Consider the following 20,697-nt stretch of genomic DNA (forward strand, 5'->3'; position numbering starts at 1 on the left):
CATTAGTCTTCTAAGGCGATTAGCAAACACAATGTACCATCAGAACACTGGAGTGATAGTTGATGGAAATGGGCCTCTATACACCTCTGGAGATATTTCATTAGAAACCAGACGTTTCCACCTAGAATAGTCATTTACCACATTAACAATGTATAGGGTGTATTTTTGATTCATGTTATCTTTATTGAAAAAACAGTGCTTTTCTTTGAAAAATAAAGACATTTCTAAGTGACCCCAAACTTTTGAACGGTAGTGTATATATATATATTCCCATAGATTCAATTATGTAAGTAAAGTCACAGCAAAGTCCTGATTGTTACTGAGGTGTTTACACGATACATTTGAATGAGTCTTTAACAACTTTATTCAGTTATTTTATAATTTGCCAATTCATTTTTTTGTAGAAATATAATGACTCTTAATGGCTCTGAGAAAGATGGGAACAATATTATGACTTGACATGCAAACGGTGCTAAATTCCACATGTAAGTAATGTAAAGATATAGAGGAGCAACGTGTTCCTGAACGGAGAGGGAAGTGACGCTCCCAGCCGGCCGAGCTTCTCCGTTCTTTGTTTACCGATCGGGTCTCAAGTGCTTTTTGTGCATTTCAGTCCTGGTGTGTGTCCCCCGCACTGGCGAGCTCATCTCCGCCGCTCTGCACTGCTAGAGCGCTGTCCCCGCCCACGGCATCACCACGGCATCACCACCGCGGCACCACCTGGACATCACCACGACATCATCACCACGGCATCACCACTGAAGCGTAATGCCCACCTTCCAGTTGAGTCCAGCCCGTCTGTGATAAGGAGTGTCCCTCCAACTGATTTAAAAATCCAACTAGTATTCGTCAAGCTACTGGATATCAAGGTTGGTAAACTGTTATCAGTATTAACTTTAACATCACCACAGCTAACGCAGAAAAGTGTTTGATAACTCACAAGTGTCACAGAGTATTTTTAGTAAAAATGTCCAAACAATATGTGTTTTTGAAATCCTTGATTCCCTCCAGTCGGATTCCCCACCACATCGGCCGCACACGCTGGCAGGCAACACAATGTACAACGTCGACTGAGAGGAAGAGAAAAGAGAAAGAAACGCCGTTATTGAGCTGGAAGCATGGCGGCCGATTACCGAGTCGCCCACTTCCTTTGGAGCAGTGCTGTAAAGGAAACAAGGTCAAGAGGAGCACTTTAACCACTCCCATTTACAGCGACCGTGAATATCACGAGATCCCAGTGGTCTTCAGTAGAGCTTTCTCTTTGCACTTCCATAACGACAACTGTGTATACTTTGAGGGTATCGGAGCAACAGGAGGTGAAAGCACAGCTATTTAACACCACAAAGACATTTACTATTTGAAGAATGACAAATGCTCCAAAAACATAAACGATCCCTGTAGAAACTAGAACGGGCACTCGGTAGAGCGCATACCTTCGCATATCACAAGATTGGACATTGAATTATGAACATTTTGGCATTAGTTGCATGCCAATTGGATAGAAATTGACCGCGCTATGGTAAAAAGAAGATTGTGACCTTTCCATGACCTTGACCTTGACCTTTGACCCGATTGATCCCAAAATCTAATCAAATGGTCCCCGGATAATAACCAATCATCCCACCAAATTTCATGCAATTCGGTTTAAAACTGTTTGTGTTATGCGAGGAACACGCATACAAATAAATAAATTAATAAATACACGGCGATCAAAACATAACCTTCAGCATTTTCAATGCGAAGGTAATAACCGCTGTGCTGCCGGTTTCTTAGTCACTTTGTATTCTTTTATAAATGTCTGTTTTGTCATCGTAATGCCTCTGCCGATTCCATCTCTCACTTCTCAGATAAATACTTCGATATCTGCTCAAAAACTGAATGAATGAATGAACATTATGTTTTAGGTTTCTTCCAGGACTCAAAATCATTTTCCTTTTTGACTAATCTGCCGTTTTTCGATTAGCCTCGCGGGCGGAGCACAGAGTGTCGTCCACAAGCGGCAGCACATCCTCCCGTGTGAGAAGCGTTGAGCAATTTTTCACAAGTTTACTGCTTGAAAAATGACAAAAAAGATCAGAATAGTAGATTGTTATTTTGTGGTCAGTTAACTCCCCGACTGTTTGTTTCAGCTCTGCTTCTTTGCAAGTGCACCGAGTTTAACTCTTGATTACCTTCGCATTGAAAATGCGGAAGGTAATGTTTTGATCGCCGTGTTATTCGCATAAGTCAAAAAGTATTAAACCGAATCGCATGGAATTTGGTGGGATGATTGGTTATTATCCGGGGACCATTTGATTAGATTTTGGGATCGATCGGGTCAAAAGTCAAGGTCAAGAAAAGGTCAACATCTTCTTTTTACCATAGCACGGTCAATTTTTATTCAATTGGCATGCAACTAATGCCAAAATGTTCATAATTCAATGCCCAATCTTGTGATATGCGAAGGTATCCGCTCTACCGAGTGCCCATTCTAGTTCCTTTATTCTTAAAACTGTGTCCTCAAACTAGCATCGGCTCCGACGGGATGTACCTTTGGCTATGTCCACTACTGATGAGTCATATTCAGCAGCGATGCGTGTCCACTCTATGTCTCGGTGTGTTTGAGGAGCACACAAACAAACAACCTTGCCCTCACCCTCGTCTGACTCAGTTCACATTCATTTCCCCAAACAAGTATTTGTCTTTACAGGTGTCGTACCGACCCAGATATCCGCCAACTCAGCGTTCCTGCTGGCATCAGAGGAACCAGCTCGATACATTCAGAACATTACAGGGGATGAGGCACGTGGAGAAGGTCTGGAAGAACATTCCACCCCTCGGCACTCGCATTAAAACTCTAAGAATACACCGAGGTTGGCCAGGCGGTTCTCCTGGTAATCCTTGAAAGCATTTGGGTTAACGGCACATGTTTTCTTAAATTGTACATAAAGTCCCGGTTTTACCTCCACGACACTTAATCTAAAATAAATACCTTATTAGGAGAGGATAGGATAGAAAACAGGATTATTATACACGTAAGAAACTGATATACTCCAAGGTAAACAAAAAAGTATTTGTTTTCTCAAAATCACAACCTCCATATATGTCTCAGGAAGTTCTTTATTTTCTGTAATGCAATTAAAAAAAAAAAATCATGCATTCTTTCATTTTTCAAAATCAATCAACTGAAATATTGCACCTTTTATTCTTTTTGATTATGCTGATTATAAGCTTAAAAAAAAAAAAAATCTATCTCCTCAAAATTTTAATTTTTATATTTCCTCAAAAAAAAAAAAAAAAAGAGAGTGTTTGTTGTTGTCAGAAAGCCTTTTGGTGTTTTGAGTTAATTTTAATTAGACAATTCAATTATTTAATTTTTTATTGAGTTTTCGCTGTAAGCCATAATCAGCAATAAATCAGATAAAAAAGGCTTGTGCTTTTTTAGTTGATTTGTAATAAATCAGAATGCATTTTATTTTTTTTGTTTTGAAAAAAAGAAAAGAAAAAAAATGTGAGATAATTATGGGAAAACAAACCATTTAATTATGAGATCGCAGATTTTGGTTTTGAGGGAAATGCAAATATAGATGCAGGGTTGTGTGTACACACTTACAAGTAAAAGATAATTAAGGGGGTGCCGGGGTTGCTTTTTGTTGTTGTCTTTTTGTTTTTTTTATTGTTGTTGTTTTTGGGGGGGGTATGTGTATGTGTGTATATGTATATATATATGTATATGTATGTGTGTGTGTGTGTGTGTGTGTATATGTGTGTATACAGGACTGTCTCAGAAAATTAGAATATTGTGATGAAGTTCTTTATTTTCTGTAATGCAATTAAAAAAACAAAAATGTCATGCATTCTGGATTCATTACAAATCAACTGAAATATTGCAAGCCTTTTATTCTGATTTATTGCTGATTATGGCTTACAGCTTAAGAAAACTCAAATATCCTATCTCTAAATATTAGAATATCATGAAAAAGTATACTAGTAGGGTATTAAACAAATCACTTGAATTGTCTAATTAACTCGAAACACCTGCAAGGGTTTCCTGAGCCTTGACAAACACTCAGCTGTTATAAATCTTTTTTTTTACTTGGTCTGAGGAAATATTAAAATTTTATGAGATAGGATTTTAGAGTTTTCTTAAGCTGTAAGCCATAATCAGCAATATATAAAAAAATAAAAGGCTTGCAATATTTCAGTTGATTTGTAATGAATCCAGAATGCATGACATTTTTGTTTTTTTAATTGCATTACAGAAAATAAAGAACTTTATCACAATATTCTAATTTTCTGAGACAGTCCTGTATATATGTTCATGTCTGACATTTTTGTACTTGTTTTATGTTTATATTACTAAACGAATAAAAAAGTGTCGGTGACAAAAAAAGTTATGAGATCCATACTTCAGAAAAGCCTTTTTTAAACCACTACATGAAAAAAATATGAAGCATATACTCAAATAATATACCGTTAAGGATATCCAGCATTTGTCAAATATAACACCTGCTCGTAAAGCCTGCTGGCATAAACACACAAAGATCCACCAGAACTTTGCACCTGTAATATGCAATTACCCCCAGCATCGAGAAATAATGTAATGTTTCATTCTTCTTCTTTTTTGGATATATTATTAATACAATATTTTGAAAGGGTGGACCACTTCCACAGACAATTGTGGCAAACCGTGTTTCTAAAGCACCATGTCCCGAGATTATGTATGAAAAGCTCCTGCAGGCTGGCAACAACTGAAAAGACAGATAACAGATGTCTTTATTCAACAGGCACAAGACACATCCTGGTTCCAAGGTGGTGCATTCAATGACCAGAGACAAGTGCTGGTCCTGTGAAGGTTGTAAAGCGTTATATAAGCCTGGTCTATTGACCATTTACACTTTTCATTTACTGGAACGCTTTCGGGTTTTTATGCTCTGCTACATTAAAAAAACATGTTCAATTTAAACATTTGAAATACACAAGTTTGAAGTATTTGTACTAACTGATGAGAAAATAAGAGCGTTGGGAGGTTATGTTGCATCACTGAAGAGAGGAGCAGTACCATACATGGTAAGATGGCAATAACTACACGAGTAATATGCAAATGTTCAGAGATCAGACCTTCCCAAAGCTTCAGGAAAGTGAAGTGTTTTTTATGACATCACACGTTTACTTTTACCTGGCAAACAGTGTCTTTTGAACACACTATACCTCATTTTAAAATCTGTCCGAGTATTTGCACCAAAGAAAAGAAAAAAATCTGGTTTTCTAAAGCTACCCTTTTGTTTGATTACTTTCAAGATCACAGCGCCGCACTCAGCAAGTGAATCAAAACTTTGAACACAGCGAAACTAAAGTGTACGTTTCAGTCAGAGGGACGTTATCGACTCTGGAGACAGATTCTGTTTCCTGTAAGACTGAATGTCGAATAATTCAACCGGCACAGCCACGCAGATGGTTTGTATGTATGTGAATGGCAGATGGGTAATAAAAAAGAAATTATAAAAACACAACAATGTGTGTGTGTGAGTCTTCTCTAATGTATTGCTTATGCACTATATCTGGGTAAGTAAGTAATCCTTACGCAAGTATTCCTGCCAAGACTTCTAAGCCGCTATGTGTGCGCTTGTCTGGCTTTATTCTGTTTCCTGCAACACCCATTAGAACATAACACAGGGTCATGTTGAAGATATGTGCTGTATAAGTGTGTGTGGTGTGTGTGTGTGTGTGTGTCTATTTCTTCTCTCCCCAAAAACTTGCCTGACAGAACATAAAGTTGTGTTACTATCATGATTAATATTAAAGCAAGACGTGTGTGTGTGTGTGTGTGTGTGTGTGTGTGTGTGTGTGTGTGTGTGTGTGTGTGTGTGTGTCTCCTTGATATTGAGAGAGACAGCCTGTCCCCTGGACCAGAGTCAGTGGACTTTAATGTGAGGATCGGATTACATTTAAGTCATACGTAACATTACTGTGGAGAAGGTGGACAGACAGCTGAGTAACTGACCAGCGACGCGGCTGGTTGGGGGATGAAGTCACGTGGATAGTGAGATAGAGAGAGAAGCAAAGAGGACATACTATATGCATGATGTAAATTACTTGATTTTCTCGAGGCATTTCAGGAACACGGGTAGCTTCTGCCAAGTGGTTTATGAGCAATAAAAAGCAGGTCCAAAGTGTGCGGGTGTACTTTTTTTAAAACCCAAAACACCCAATTAATTCAAAATATCACTTCTGAGCTTTTTGGAGAAGCAGCACAAATATATTTGAAGTGCATTTAACCTCTTATCAGTTGTTAGAATAACCTGGTGTGTGTGTGCGTGTGTGTGTGTGTGCGTCAGTGTTGAGTGGACCCTGTGATGTAAGGAGGCCTTTTCTTCTTCCTGTACATCTTATCCCACTTCAGCATTGTGTGTGCATGTGTGGCTAAATTGGAGAATGGAGTGGAGAAAGAGAGAGAGAGAGAGAGGAGGGACAAAAGACAGCAAAGGAAATAAAGAGAAGGAACGGGCAACCACTGTGACTGAGGCTCGCTGTGGCTCAGGAAAACATGTGGGAAACTAGAATGGGCACTTGGTAGAGCGCATACCTTCGCATATCACAAGATTGGGCATTGAATTATGAAAATGTTGGCATTAGTTGCATGCCAATTGGATAAAAATTGACCGCGCTATGGTAAAAATAAGATTTTTACCTTTCCATGACCTTGACCTTGACCTTTGACCCGATCGATCCCAAAATCTAATCAAATGGTCCCCGGATAATAACCAATCATCCCACCAAATTTCATGCGATTCGGTTTTAAACTTTTTTTGTTATGCGAATAACACGCATACAAATAAATAAATAAATAAATACACGCTGACCAAAACATAACCTTCCGCATTTTCAATGCGAACTTAAAGAGAAGAGGATACAAGAGTGCAGCCACAGACCGCAGCAGGAATCACACGGACACAGAAGCTCTGCTTTCCCCGTCGTTAATTGTAAAGAGAAAATAAAATCGCATTGCTAAAGAATACAAATTGAGGTTTTCACACTGAAACCTCGAATAAAACAAAAACACGTTGTGGACACACACACACACACACACGGTTCAGCGGAACACTCACCTTTCAGCACGGCGTGGCTGTTGGGGCTCTGGGGCAGCAGGCAGGGCAGAGCAGAGCGGGCTCCGAGAGCTGCCGTGGCCTCGAGGAGGGCTCCGGTCAGCAGGGAGCACACCGACGTCCTCTGACCGCAGGCGCGATAAAACCTAGACGTAAAAAAAGACGTGGAGATGAATAACACAGTAAAGGGTTCCTTGATTGTATTTCATCTACAGCTAGAATAAGGCGTCGTATCATAATATAATACATCAAAGCTGAGACATTTTGTAATCAGAAGATCTCACGTTTAGCCATGTGTTAAATTAATCAAATACATTTAGATAAAGTAAGGCTGCTACTAATGTTTTGTTATTGTCAATTAAACGGATATTTATTCTCTCGACTAATCGGTGCCACCGAGGATGATTCTTTTTTTAAACTTTTTTATTTAAAATTATTTTGTATGATAAGACAAAAGATAATACATAGACATAACACCTAGAGGACGATGAAACAGTACAGTATACACAACCTCATAAAGTCAGAGTATTGTGAAAAAAAGAAAGAAAGAAAAAAAGAATATATATATATATATATATAATAAAAAAATAAAATAAAATAAAAATAATTTAAAAATTAATAAAGAAATATAAAATAAAAATATACCGAGGATGATTCCTCGCAAAATCAGATGCAAACTTGACGTTGAGCAGAAACTCTTGCAGATGAGACTCCAGCGGGGCCCCGGAGCTCGGAGCCACACTGCTCGAGGCCCCTGGCTGCATCGCTGCTGCATTTACTGTATCTCGGTAAAATGAGAGGCTTTTCAAAGGGGACACTAACTAACACGAACACACTCGGCCAAAGGGAATGCCAAAATCAACACAACATGACAGAGCTTTTAAGGAGCTTTTAAGTTATTGTTAGTCAGCTACCTTTCACCCCTCCCTCTCTAAAGCCAGAGTTTGGTTTGTCTGTTATGAGCTGCTGTAGAAACATGGCGATGCAACATGGCGGACTCCATGGAAGAGGAGTTCTCCCTTTGTGGGTATGAAGGATTATACACTCTTGAAAATAGATTTATACATTTCTTAAGCACTGGCAAAAGTGGTGCAACTATGTCACAGATGAATGGCCTGACTGTATTTCTTTACTCTATGGGAAATGATGTCTCCCTGCTTTATTTATAGTTTTGTTACTCTGGTATTGTTTTTGTTTCTTTATTTGTATATGTGCTTGTTTTTTTGTTTTTTAATTCTCTCTATACATAGAATCTGAAAAATTGAAATATGTGTATGTGAGATTCTGAACACTAATAAATATATATATATATATATATATAATAATAATAATAAAAAACAGATTTATGAATATTAATCCCACTTCTGCCAAAAAATTCCCTTAAATCCCACACAGTGTTCCTTTAATTATATCTAAATGTATTAACTGTTAATAACAACAAGACATATGTCCACACACCTCGGGGGATGAGCGGGATGACAGCACCAGGGATTGAGGCAGGCCTTCAGGTCCGGTCCGACCGGGCCGGCGCTGACCGCGTGCGTTGGCCAGCGAGACTCCCCGAGACCCCCACAGGACAGGAGGAGCTGCTTGGCGGGATGAATCAGGTTGAGTTCCTCTCCGTCCTGCACATAGTTGTTAACCTGCGAAGGGAATCATGACAAATGAGTCACTTACTTACTTTCTATAATGGAAGATAATCATATACATATATATATATATATATACTATCGTTCAAAAGTTTGGGGTCACTAAGAAATGTCTTTATTTTTCAAAGAAAAGCACTGTTTTTTCAATAAAGATAACATTAATCAAAAATACACACTATACATTGTTAATGTGGTAAATGACTATTCTAGGTGGAAACGTCTGGTTTCTAATGAAATATCTCCAGAGGTGTATAGAGGCCCATTTCCATCAACGATCACTCCAGTGTTCTAATGGTACATTGTGTTTGCTAATCGCCTTAGAAGACTAATGTCTGATTAGAAAACCCTTGTGCAATTATGTTAGCACAGCTGAAAACAGTTATGCTGGTGATATAAGCTATACAACTGGCCTTCCTTTGAGCTTGAAGTTTGAAGAACAAAATTAATACTTCAAATATTAATCATTATTTCTAACCTTGTCAATGTCTCGACTATATTTTCTATTCAATTTTCAATTCATTTGATAAATAAAAGTGAGTTTTCATGGAAGACATGAAATTGTCTGGATGACCCCAAACTTTTGAACGGCAGTGTATATATATAAATAAAGGTTCCATTTCCATTGAGTGCCCACGTTATCAATAAAACACAGCGGATATCGTGTGACGTGGTGAAGCCGATTCTGCTTCAACAGAATTACTGAGATGAAAAAAAGGATCCAGCAGCTTTCTGGCTAAATTCACCTCATCCGGTGCTGTTTTATTTAACCTTTCAGACTGTGATGCAACTTTTGAATCAGTGGTCATTGTCATCAGCTCCTCCGCTGTGGTCATCGCAGGAAGCAATTCGCTCTCGGCAGAGCAGAAATCAATGCGTGAAAAGAAATAATGAATAGAGGCACATAACCGATAGAAAATGAAGAAAAAAGGTGAGACGGATCTAGACCGAAAGCATCAGAGGGCGTCAGACTGACATGTAAGCAGGGGTAGAGGGAGGGAGACACGGACAAAGAAGTTTGGGGACAAGAAAGAATAGAAAAGAAAAGCCTCCTCTTTCTTCAGTTCACTCTCTTCTCAGAACAAAATCCATCTGACATAGAAGGAAACACTTATCCCGGCCGATTGACTTGCACTTTGTCCTCGAGTGAACTTGCAGACGAGCTTTTCTGGCACACATTTCAGAGAAAAGCCATTACGGCAACATTTTGAGGCACTTTTAAAGTGGGCACTCAGGCCTTCACATGGGTGGATATTACAAAACCGGTGAAAATCGATGCCGGTGACAAAATGAGGGGATGAATGCAATAAAGTTTTAATGAGAAAATACGGAGGCATAATCGTCAATAAGCTTCAAAAGAGTGCCGAGAAGGAGGACGGTGAAGGCCACCGCCAGCATGGTGCAGTCTCAGCATTAAATTAATCTATATTCACTCTTTAGTTATGTCCTGTTTGTATTAGGCACTGGCAGCGGCATGGCACACACACACACACACACACACACACTCAGAACACGGCCCACTGTCTCAGTGGGATGGGTTTCCTGCTTGGGTGGAGGCCTTGCTGTTGTCAGATCAGAGCCGTCCCCGAGGGAAAGGAGACATACCAGCCTGCCCGTTTAGAGAGTGAGAGAAACAGCAAGAGGGAGAAAGGGTGACACACAAAGACACACACACACACACACACACACACAGGTGCATTCCTCCTCTCGCGTAACAAAGCCAAGTGTGTGAGACGTACTGTATTGACCTCCAGCAACAAGCTTATTACTAAACGCTGGAACTTTCAAAAACATTATCACATTTATTTCAACAAATAGCGTCTCCAACTTTCTCGTTTCTTTCCTTCTCTATATATATATATATATATATACACTACCGTTCAAAAGTTTGGGGTCATCCAGACAATTTTGTGTCTTCCATGAAAACTCACTTTTATTTATCAAATGAATTGAAAATTGAAAAGAAAATATAGTCAAGACATTGACAAGGTTAGAAATAATGATTAATATTTGAAGTATTAATTTTGTTCTTCAAACTTCAAGCTCAAAGTAAGGCCAGTTGTATAGCTTATATCACCAGCATAACTGTTTTCAGCTGTGCTAACATAATTGCACAAGGGTTTTCTAATCAGACATTAGTCTTCTAAGGCGATTAGCAAACACAATGTACCATTAGAACACTGGAGTGATAGTTGATGGAAATGGGCCTCTATACACCTCTGGAGATATTTCATTAGAAACCAGACGTTTCCACCTAGAATAGTCATTTACCACATTAACAATGTATAGAGTGTAATTTTGATTAATGTTATTTTTATTGAAAAAACAGTGCTTTTCTTTGAAAAATAAAGACATTTCTAAGTGACCCCAAACTTTTGAACGGTAGTGTATATATAATATTCTCCCGACTCCCATTTCAAGTGAAAGACCAACCAGCATCTCGAGGCTGTTCATCACGGCTGCTACAATAACAGTGTGTGTTTCCACATGTAACACAGAGTTAGAAGGACCCAGGCAGGCCTGGCCTGGGCTGTGCACAGCACTTGGCCTGCATTATTTACCCTACATTTAGATGGTTCAGCTTCTCAGTCATGTAAGGCTGTTTCCCGTAACTAATAAACAAATAAAACCCAAAGGACTTAAGGGTAGATTAGTATCTATTATTTTACATTGCTTGAATATTTTAGTACTGATTATCAAGGAGGCAGAAATATCAAGGGAAATAAATGACCGTGTGGCTCTAAACAGCCCTAAAAACAGCTAATATTCACTTTATTTATTTGTAGAGCCCATTTTCACAAATTACAAATTCATCTCAGAGTGCTTTACAATCTATACATATAGACATCCCTGACCTTTGACCTCACATCGGATCAGGAACAACTCCCAAACAACCCTTCAGGGGGAAACAAGTGAAGAAACCTTCAGGAGAGAACAGAGGAGGATCCCTCTCCAGGTAAAGTGGACAAAACAAACAAACAAACAAACAATCTCCTCTTCAAACTCGTGGACCGACGTTAGAAATCACAAAATCTCAGTAGCGTTGGCCTCCATGCAAACACAAAAATAAGGGTCAGAAGCATGGAAACATTCCAAAGGGCCAGATGTTTATGAATTACACGTTTCTCCTATCGGGTTTCACCAACGACCCGAGACAAGTGAATCCATAAATAACAAGCGGAGTGGAAACGTACACCGAGTTAAAGACGCACAAGGGAAGGTGTGAAGGAGGGAGTGGGGGAGTGAGCTATTAACTGGTTTTAACATCCATGAAAGGGAAATAATTTAATAAATCAACAAAATTAATACATGTGTGCTCTTGCTTTCCTCAAATGTATCTCAGGTAAAAACAATAGATCCCTTTTAATGTAGGTAAGCAGGCAGAATGACAGAAAGCACTCTTGTTTAATGTAGAGTCTCATCGAGGCAATAATTGCATTTCAGCTCCATTACAGAAGTCAAGGTCGTCCAATACCAATATTATTATATATATATATATAATATTATATCCGCGGTGTTTTTCTTCCTAGTCATTTACAGTAATACTAATCTTGACATGTGGACAGCGGAACTGGAGCTATATTATGAGTCAACAGCCACTAATGCAGCTCTGTGGCTCGTATTCCACTGTGTGTGTGTGTGTGTGTGTGTGTGTGTGTGTGTGTGTGTGTGTGTGTGTGTGTGTGTGTGTGTGTATATGTATATATATATATATATATATATATATATATATATATATATATATATATATATATATATTTATATATATATATATATATATATATATATATATATATATATATATATATATATATATATATATATATATATATATATATATATATATATATATATATATATATATATATATATATATATATATATATATATATATATATATATATATATATATATATATATATATATATATATATATATATATATATATGTGTGTGTGTGTGTGTGTGTGTGTGTGTGTGTGTGTGTGTGTGTGTGTGTGTGTGTGTGTGTGTGTGTGTGTGTGTGTGTGTCCAGGAAAGGCTAACGACTTAAGCTCAGCGAAGGTAACTTAAAAATGCCAGAGGCGGCTTCACCGATTGAGTGCGGAAGGTTAACTTCCAAAATATCACTCCTCTTTTCAAGTGATTGCACAGTCGGCGGCCAAAATCTATTATGCTAATTGTTCTTGGAACAACAATAACTGTTTGAGTTTAGTTGATTTCGATCAGCAAAGTATAACAATCAGAATTCAACAAAAGAAGAAAGTGGCTGACCGAAAGGGTCAGATGCCCTAACCTATGATTTCTCAAAAAAACTTATTTCAAAGAACCATATATATGTATATATATATACACATATATACACACACATACACACACACATACACATATACACACATATACACACACACACACACATACAAACACATATACACACTCACATACATACATATACAGAAAACAAAACAAACAAACCAGAATTTCAAGAACTTGTCCCCATTAACCGTTCCAGTGGTGCACAGAAATGGAACTTGTCGCACATGTTTCCATATTGCAAATACAGTAAAGTGTACAAGCAAAAGCTACATTCTTAATTCTGCCTTTTAATTTGATAGATAATTTTTTCTAGCCAGTTGTAGCAAAATGGCATTGCACTATTTTGAGAATTGCTGCGCTTGAAAAGCTCAGAGTTTCCGTTCCTCAAGGATGGGGACCGACCCGGTGGCATTTGATCCAAAGTGCATTCATGAAGACAAAAAGAATGAACCCGTGTGGACGAGCCATGAATTATATTTGACCGACAATCAGTCGATGCAACTTCCAGTTATGAATGAGTTGGCCACCGAGTGCCATTAGCGCCCCGTGAGCTCATTTCTCTGCCTGGCAACAGCCATTCTGGGAAAGGATTAGCAGGGGGCGCTTTGGGGCAGCGCGCAGATCTAATGAACTTTGAGCTGGAACGCACAACCGTCCACTCACATGCTCAACGCCAGACACGCAAAGGGCCCCTGACTCATGCCCGTGCCATTATGTACATCACACCACACACACACCACACTCACAGAAACCTGTCAGTCTGTCTTTACAGCTACCACCTGCAAATGAGAGACATGCTTATAATACCAGACAGGCACTAAATGGTCACTTTACTTTTCCTCTGCCAAGAACTAATGCACTAAAGAAATCAGTAATGTACAGAGCCATTGCAAACTGGAATGTGCTCCCCTCATATGTGACTCTAACAAGAAATAAATGTGATTTCAAAAGGAAACTTAAGGCAGCAATAATCGGAAAGGAAATTATAGTAGATTAGGTTATTATTTTAGGTATTGAAGGTATTTAGGTATTATTATTTTACTTTTAATGTAAATGTTGTTTTCTAAGTCTAAGTGTTTTTGTGAAAATGTATCCACAAACACACACACACACACACACACACACACACACAGTCTAGTACAGTGCAGCCCAGCTGTCTCTGAATATAGTGTGAGTCCCTGTGTGTACAGTCCCACTATGGACATGCATGTACACACACACACACACATGGGCCTTCATATGGTCACCATAACAGGCATTACACTAAACAACTCGCATGGGATAAGGCAAATAGATGCATTAGTGCTCCCCACCCCCCACATACTCTCCCACAAAGCTGACATTCAAGGAATAGAAATACATCGCTTCGACTGAATTCTACTTTTAAAAGTATCATCGAGGGTCGAGGTCATCAGAGGTCAGCGGGGGGGTCAGCGTTATTCTGGTCTGTGGACTCAGAGCTGAGGTCGCTGTGAGAGACGTCAGCTTTAACCTCCCTCCACTGCACAAGTTGACAACTGGCAGTTTTTGGGGTTATTTTTGCTCTTAAAAAGTTATTTTATTTTACTTGAGTGAGTTTTCTTTTAAAGAAGGTACAATATTCAAGTGTTTTGGCACGAAAACAATTATTATAGAAATGCACCCATGAAACTAAACTCACTAGGAGGGTCTGAGCAACCAAAAAAAGCAGGATCTGGCATAATTTACTCATTTTTTCCATCCGATGAAATCTCACTTTCACTTTCTTAATCGTAAAGATTAGCAGCCAAAGATGTAGGGTCATATTAAGAGCAAGGTCACATGGGAGGTGAGATATGCTCTTTCAAAGTAAAATCAAATTCATGAATTCCTCTTCAAATAACATCCAACAGCAAATTAACTAAATACTACAGAGGATCTTTTAACGGTTTGCAAAATAAAACACTCCCAATAAGTTGAATGAGCAAAGTGTCCGTTATTGGAATAATTGTGAATATTTTCATGAGTACAGGGGGGACGCTGCCACGACGACACGGCGGGTCAGGGTGGCGTCATCAGCTCAGGTAAACATCCCTCCACTTTATTTTACACCACAAACATGTGCTGCTACTTTAATGCTGTGGAATAAAAATTAGCACTTTTGACAAAAGCTAAAATGATCCCAGGAGGTTTTAAAAAGTTTCAAGCCAATTCTGAATGATTTTCGGGGGGAAATATCGTGAATCGAAATGATTTGGGCCAGGATAATCAGACAGACAGACATTCAATAAAATGGCAGAGCAGGACATGTTACATTTAAGAACATTTTATTTTATTAAATAAAGAAAGAAAATGTGTCTACAGTGTATATAAGTGAGTGTAAAGTATATAAAGTGAAAGCGGTGCGAGGGTTATAGATGTCGATTCAATTTAAATTTGAGGATCTGGCCAGAGGTGATTTATTATAAATTCTAACAGCAGACACAGGAATGTGTTCCCGTTTCTGTCCCTGTGAAGCGGAGCTGGAGCGGTGTGATGGAGCGCGTGCTCCGCTGTGCCTGCAGTAGGAGGTGGAGAGGAGGGTGCTCCGGGTTCTCCATGATGGACAACAATAACTTCTTCCGTGTCCTCCTCTCCACCACCTGCTCTGAATAAAGTGGACAGTATATATATTTTTAAATGTAATGATTTGGCCTTAGAAAGCCAAGGCTAGAGCTAATACTCGAAGGAATGACGTGATTCAATTTGAATGTGTGACAAAGCAACGCGTCTGCCTCGTGAAAAAATATTTTGGCGGAGCGGGATGTGCTCAATAAAAGTAAAAACTCACGACTGCTTCATTCTCGAAGAACTGTAAATCACTGCAAGATTGAGTTCCGACGGAGCCCCGTAATCTTTTTTAAAAAACGAGGAGCGTTTAGAACCCACCGGACCTCGTGCGTTTTAGATAGATAGATAGATGGATACTTTATTAATCCCGAGGAAAATTTAGGTCATCCAGTAGTTTATACACTTAACTTAACTCACAAACATACATACACAAATCACAGTAGAAAAACAATACACATAGGGAGAACATGTTCACAGGGAGTAGGGTGTATACAGATATTATACAGATATTACAGTGTGCAAAGTGATATAAATAAAAATAGTACAGTCTGTGCAATGGGCTAGTATAGCCAGTAAAAAAGAGTAAAAAGATTAAAAGATGGACAGTGGGATGGAAAAAATAAAGAGCTGAGAAGAGGAGGGTAGACCGAGGTAGACTCATGCAGAGAAGTCCCTCCCCCCCCCCTCCCCTTCTGCGTGGCGTTGTAAAGTTGTATTGCCCTGGAAAACTCGGTGAAGAGCCAGGTACGTTCAGCAGCTCTGGTATCTCGGCACAGAGACACTCAAACCCCACCCATCCCGGACGACCGAAAATCAGGAGCCATAAAACAAGCGCACCCAAACATGCTCAGCAGACGTCCCACCTCTCACCTCGAAAAATGACTTAATCCCAGTGAGTCTTAATCCTGGTTTGCATCACCAGGAAAACAGACAACCTCTCTGCACTGTCCTGGTCCTCTCTGACCTTTCGTGCCGTCTCTGTCTCCACAAGGTAATGTTTGCTTTGCCGCTGCTGGAGCCTGGACTGTCTCACCGCTGACTGAGCGCTGATCTGTGTGTGCACGGTGGGTGCAGTGCAATAAAGTCGGGTGTGTTCCATATACACGCGTGTGCTTTATCTGCGGACTAGCACAGGCCGTGTATACGGTACATATTTACTGTGTGCTCGGTGTATTTGTCTGCTTCTGAACATACATAGTTGTGAATGTATGTGAATATTGTACGTGTGTGTGTGTGTAGGTGGTCCATGCACTTGAGTCAGTGTTGTTTGGACTAGAGGAGTCGAATGTCTGAGATTCTGCTTTGATACGGATAATATATACGCACAGGCACACTTCAATAACTCTTCCTTGTGAAAACATATTAAGAAGATCATTTAAAAAATTACATTTTCTACTGAGAAATTTGATATAAATCTAAATGAGAAAATACACGATTTTCAGCAATGCATTCACGGAGCATATTTTGAGAGGAACAGAAACCATACGCACAAACTATAAGCAAACCTCATGTTCATGCATGACCTCATTCTCAATGCACCCTCTCGGTCACACGGCCGTGGAACATCGCCTTTGTGGAATTGTGGGCATTGTTAACCAGATTAAAACAGATGCAGCTGGAGACAGGAGCGTCCACTGAACTCACAGCTACATCCACTCCGAGGAACACGGAGGAGACGACTGAAGGCAAACGAGAGTCAAATATTTCAACTGAAGCGATACGAAGACAATATGAAACCAGAACGGGCACTCGGTAGAGCGCATACCTTCGCATATCACAAGATTGGGCATTGAATTATGAACATTTTGGCATTAGTCGCATGCCAATTGATAAAAAAAACCCGCAGTGGTAAAATCAGATTTTTTTTTTTTTTCATTTTGAGACCTTACCCCCCCGATCGATCGATCCATCATCAAAAATGGTCCCCGGATACCAACCAACCATCCCACCAAATTGCATGCATGTTTTTTTTTTTTTTTGTTATTTGTTAACAAAAATAAAAAAAAAAAATATATAAAATAATACAAACATCAAAAAAACACCCTTCCGCATTTTTAAAGAGAACAATAAGATGAGTGTGGGTATCACACAGTGCAGACAGGGTTCTTACACATTTTGACCAATGGATTTCCAGGACTTTTCAAGGACTTTTCCAGGACTTTAAACCAAACTTCCATGACCAAACTGAAATCTCGGTACAAACATGAAAACTGTTGAACATTTTGCGGATTGAGAGCGTACGCCGGCTTATATTTTGAGCGACTTTCTTTAAAAAACATATTAATTATTTCAAACTCGGCGTAAATGAACATGTGATTATAAAAAATGTCCATGACTTTTCCAGGCATGGAAATGACCATTTTATAATTCCATGACTTTTCCAGGTTTTCCATGACCGTACGAACCCTGTGCAGAGCGGTTTGATGTTCCACAGAATAAGCCTCGAGAGAAAGCCCCTGATGTGGGACTCGCATCGCAGGTCTGACGCACTTGGCGGATTACGATGCTGACATTTCTGAGGGTTGGACTCATGCGCTGTAAACATTATGTGGGCGTTTGGGAACCCCCAAAAGCTTCCAGCGCAGGCCTTTCACTGGGATTCCCAATAGCTGGAACACATTTGCTTTGGAAACAAAGTTTAAAATCATATTATATGTTCGATATTTTCATAAAAAGTAGATCATAAATGTTTATTCCAAAGCTTTTATCTTACTTGAATTATTAATCTTCGCTCGTAATACCAATTACGACCTGCTGACCTGAGACTTCCATCCAGCATCTGACTAACTGGATCTAAAAATAATTAAATGCACTTCAGTAACATGTTGGTCTGTCAGGAACCGCACGTTTAATCCCACTACTTCCCCGGATCAGGCCTTAAGGACCAGGATCCTCAAACTACTCCGTTGAAAGAGTTTATAAAACAATTCTTGGGAGTTATAAATGTGATTAAAAATGTATTTATATGGAAGATGTATGTGGAAGTATGTCTGTATCTATGTGTGTATGTGTATGTGTGTATGCATATATATATATAATTAACATAAAATAAAGAAAAAATAACAATATTTATATATAATTAACATAAAATAAAGAAAAAATAACTAGATATATAATTAACATAAAATAAAGAAAAAATAATATATATATATTGTTATTTTTTCTTTATTTTATATTAATTTTCTGATTTATTTGATCTTAATTTAGGATAGGAATATATAAGCATTTTTTGCTTCTACCTATTACTTTTCAGTCTTTCTGTTTTGTATTTTATATAGAATAATTTTGTATTGTATTTGATTGACTGAAAAAAAAATACACAACAGCAACAACAGTTGGAGATGAAGAGCAGAGCAGGAGCAGAAGGAAGAAGAGAGCAAAAGATGGTGGCGAGGAGGAGGTGACAACTAAAAGGATGAGGGGGAGAAGGAGAAAGGAGATGACAAAGAGCCGTGCAGCAGGACAAACAAAAAGGAGGTGAAGAGAGAGAAAAGCACAGGGGAGGCCAAGGGTGACGAATCCTAATCCCCCGTTGAATTTCACAAGGAGCCGTTTCAGTCAAGATCCAAGAGCTGGGCCGAGCTCCCGAGCGCCGCCTCGCGCCTTTAACAAGCGGAGGGCACTGTTGTGTGTACTTTATGTGTGCGTGCCACACACACACACACAGGGGGAAAACTCAAAGCCATTTAGTAGAAACGGCAGATGTCACCTCGAGCCCAAACAATGCACTGTTTTAACGGAGACATAAAGAGCGTTGCAAAGATGAAAACAAGTGAGCGGCGTATCGGCCGCCGTTTGCATTTCAACCCGTTTTAGAGACGGCTACGGAAAAAACGTCGGAGGAGAAGGAGAAAGTGCAACGGAAAAGAAAAATGTACAGGAAAGGAAGAAGTAATCAAATTTGTGCAGAGTGAATATAGCGAGCAGAAAGGGAATGACGAGTTGTCCATGTCAGCAGATTATGTTACCGTGTGCTTTATGGAACAGATATTACTATGAGACAGATGTCAGCTTATTGTTTTTTTATTAGGACAAAAAGAGCCACAGCGGATGATTCCTTAAGTGCAGTTAAAGATAAATGCATTTCATTCAGCCTATATGTCTTACCGCACGGTCATAGTTTTGATAATCAGTTATAATAATAGTTGCTCACCAGCTGCAGCACGGCAATTTAGAAGATGAGGACAAGAACAGAGCTTGATTAAGTAAAGCCGTGTGAGTGTTGTGCTCTAATGCTTTATGAGCAAGTCATGAGAAAGATAATTGCGTTCAAATCATCCAGCAGATCTAGAATATTTGCCCATAATAAACTCAAAATGCAGACAGTGGTTGTTCTTGCAGCGATTGCAGCCCAGTCAACACGATGGAGAACTCAAAGAGAAGAGCAGGTCATGTACGGCGCTAATTACCTTCACATTGAAAATGCGGAAGGTAATGTTTTGATCGCAGAGTATTTATTTATTTATTTGTATGCGTGTTATTCGCATAACAAAAAAAGTTTTAAACCGAATCGCATGAAATTTGGTGGGATGATTCGTTATTATCCGGGGACCATTTGATTAGATTTTGGGATCCATCGGGTCAAAGGTCAAGGTCAAGGTCATGAAAGGTCAAAATCTTCTTTTTACCATGGCACGGTCAATTTTTATCCAATTGGCATGCAACTAATGCCAAAATGTTCATAATTCAATGCCCAATCTTGTGATATGCGAAGGTATGCGCTCTACCGAGTGCCCGTTCTAGTTTCTTTATGTGTTGGTGAATTCCTCTTCTCTGTAATGGAGCCGGTGAGTAATTTGTTATCATAAATAAAAGGAACTGAAGAGAAAAGTTATGATTTAAGCGCCAAGAGAGAAAAGCAAAGTTTCAGAGGGTCAAAGAGACGGACTGGAGAAGCCAGCGGGCGACAGAGCAAGAAGAAGAGAGGGAGTCTGAAACGGGAAAGAAATCGGGGGTCATCTTCAGGGCCGAAACAACCTGGAACCCATTACCCCCCCCCCCCCCCCCCCCCACTTACAGTTCTCATGATGTCATGCCGAGCCGCTGCACTCTCCTTCACAACACGGCACACAGTGCTGGCCG

General features: G+C 39.3%; 1 protein-coding gene across 5 annotated transcripts in view; it reads right to left on the bottom strand.

Moving 5' to 3' along the window:
* Nucleotides 1-20,697, bottom strand: part of plce1 (phospholipase C, epsilon 1) — a 138,660-nt gene that overhangs the window by 86,799 nt on the left and 31,164 nt on the right. For all 5 annotated transcript variants that reach the window (XM_056430627.1, XM_056430626.1, XM_056430629.1 and 2 more), the window contains 2 exons: nucleotides 8,544-8,728; nucleotides 7,089-7,231 (listed from right to left, as the gene is read on the bottom strand). In XM_056430627.1, coding sequence (XP_056286602.1) covers nucleotides 7,089-7,231; nucleotides 8,544-8,728 — 328 coding nt within the window. The remainder of the gene's footprint in view (nucleotides 1-7,088; nucleotides 7,232-8,543; nucleotides 8,729-20,697) is intronic.

Source organism: Pseudoliparis swirei, chromosome 13 (assembly GCF_029220125.1).
Source record: "Pseudoliparis swirei isolate HS2019 ecotype Mariana Trench chromosome 13, NWPU_hadal_v1, whole genome shotgun sequence".
NCBI classification, from domain to species: domain Eukaryota; kingdom Metazoa; phylum Chordata; class Actinopteri; order Perciformes; family Liparidae; genus Pseudoliparis; species Pseudoliparis swirei.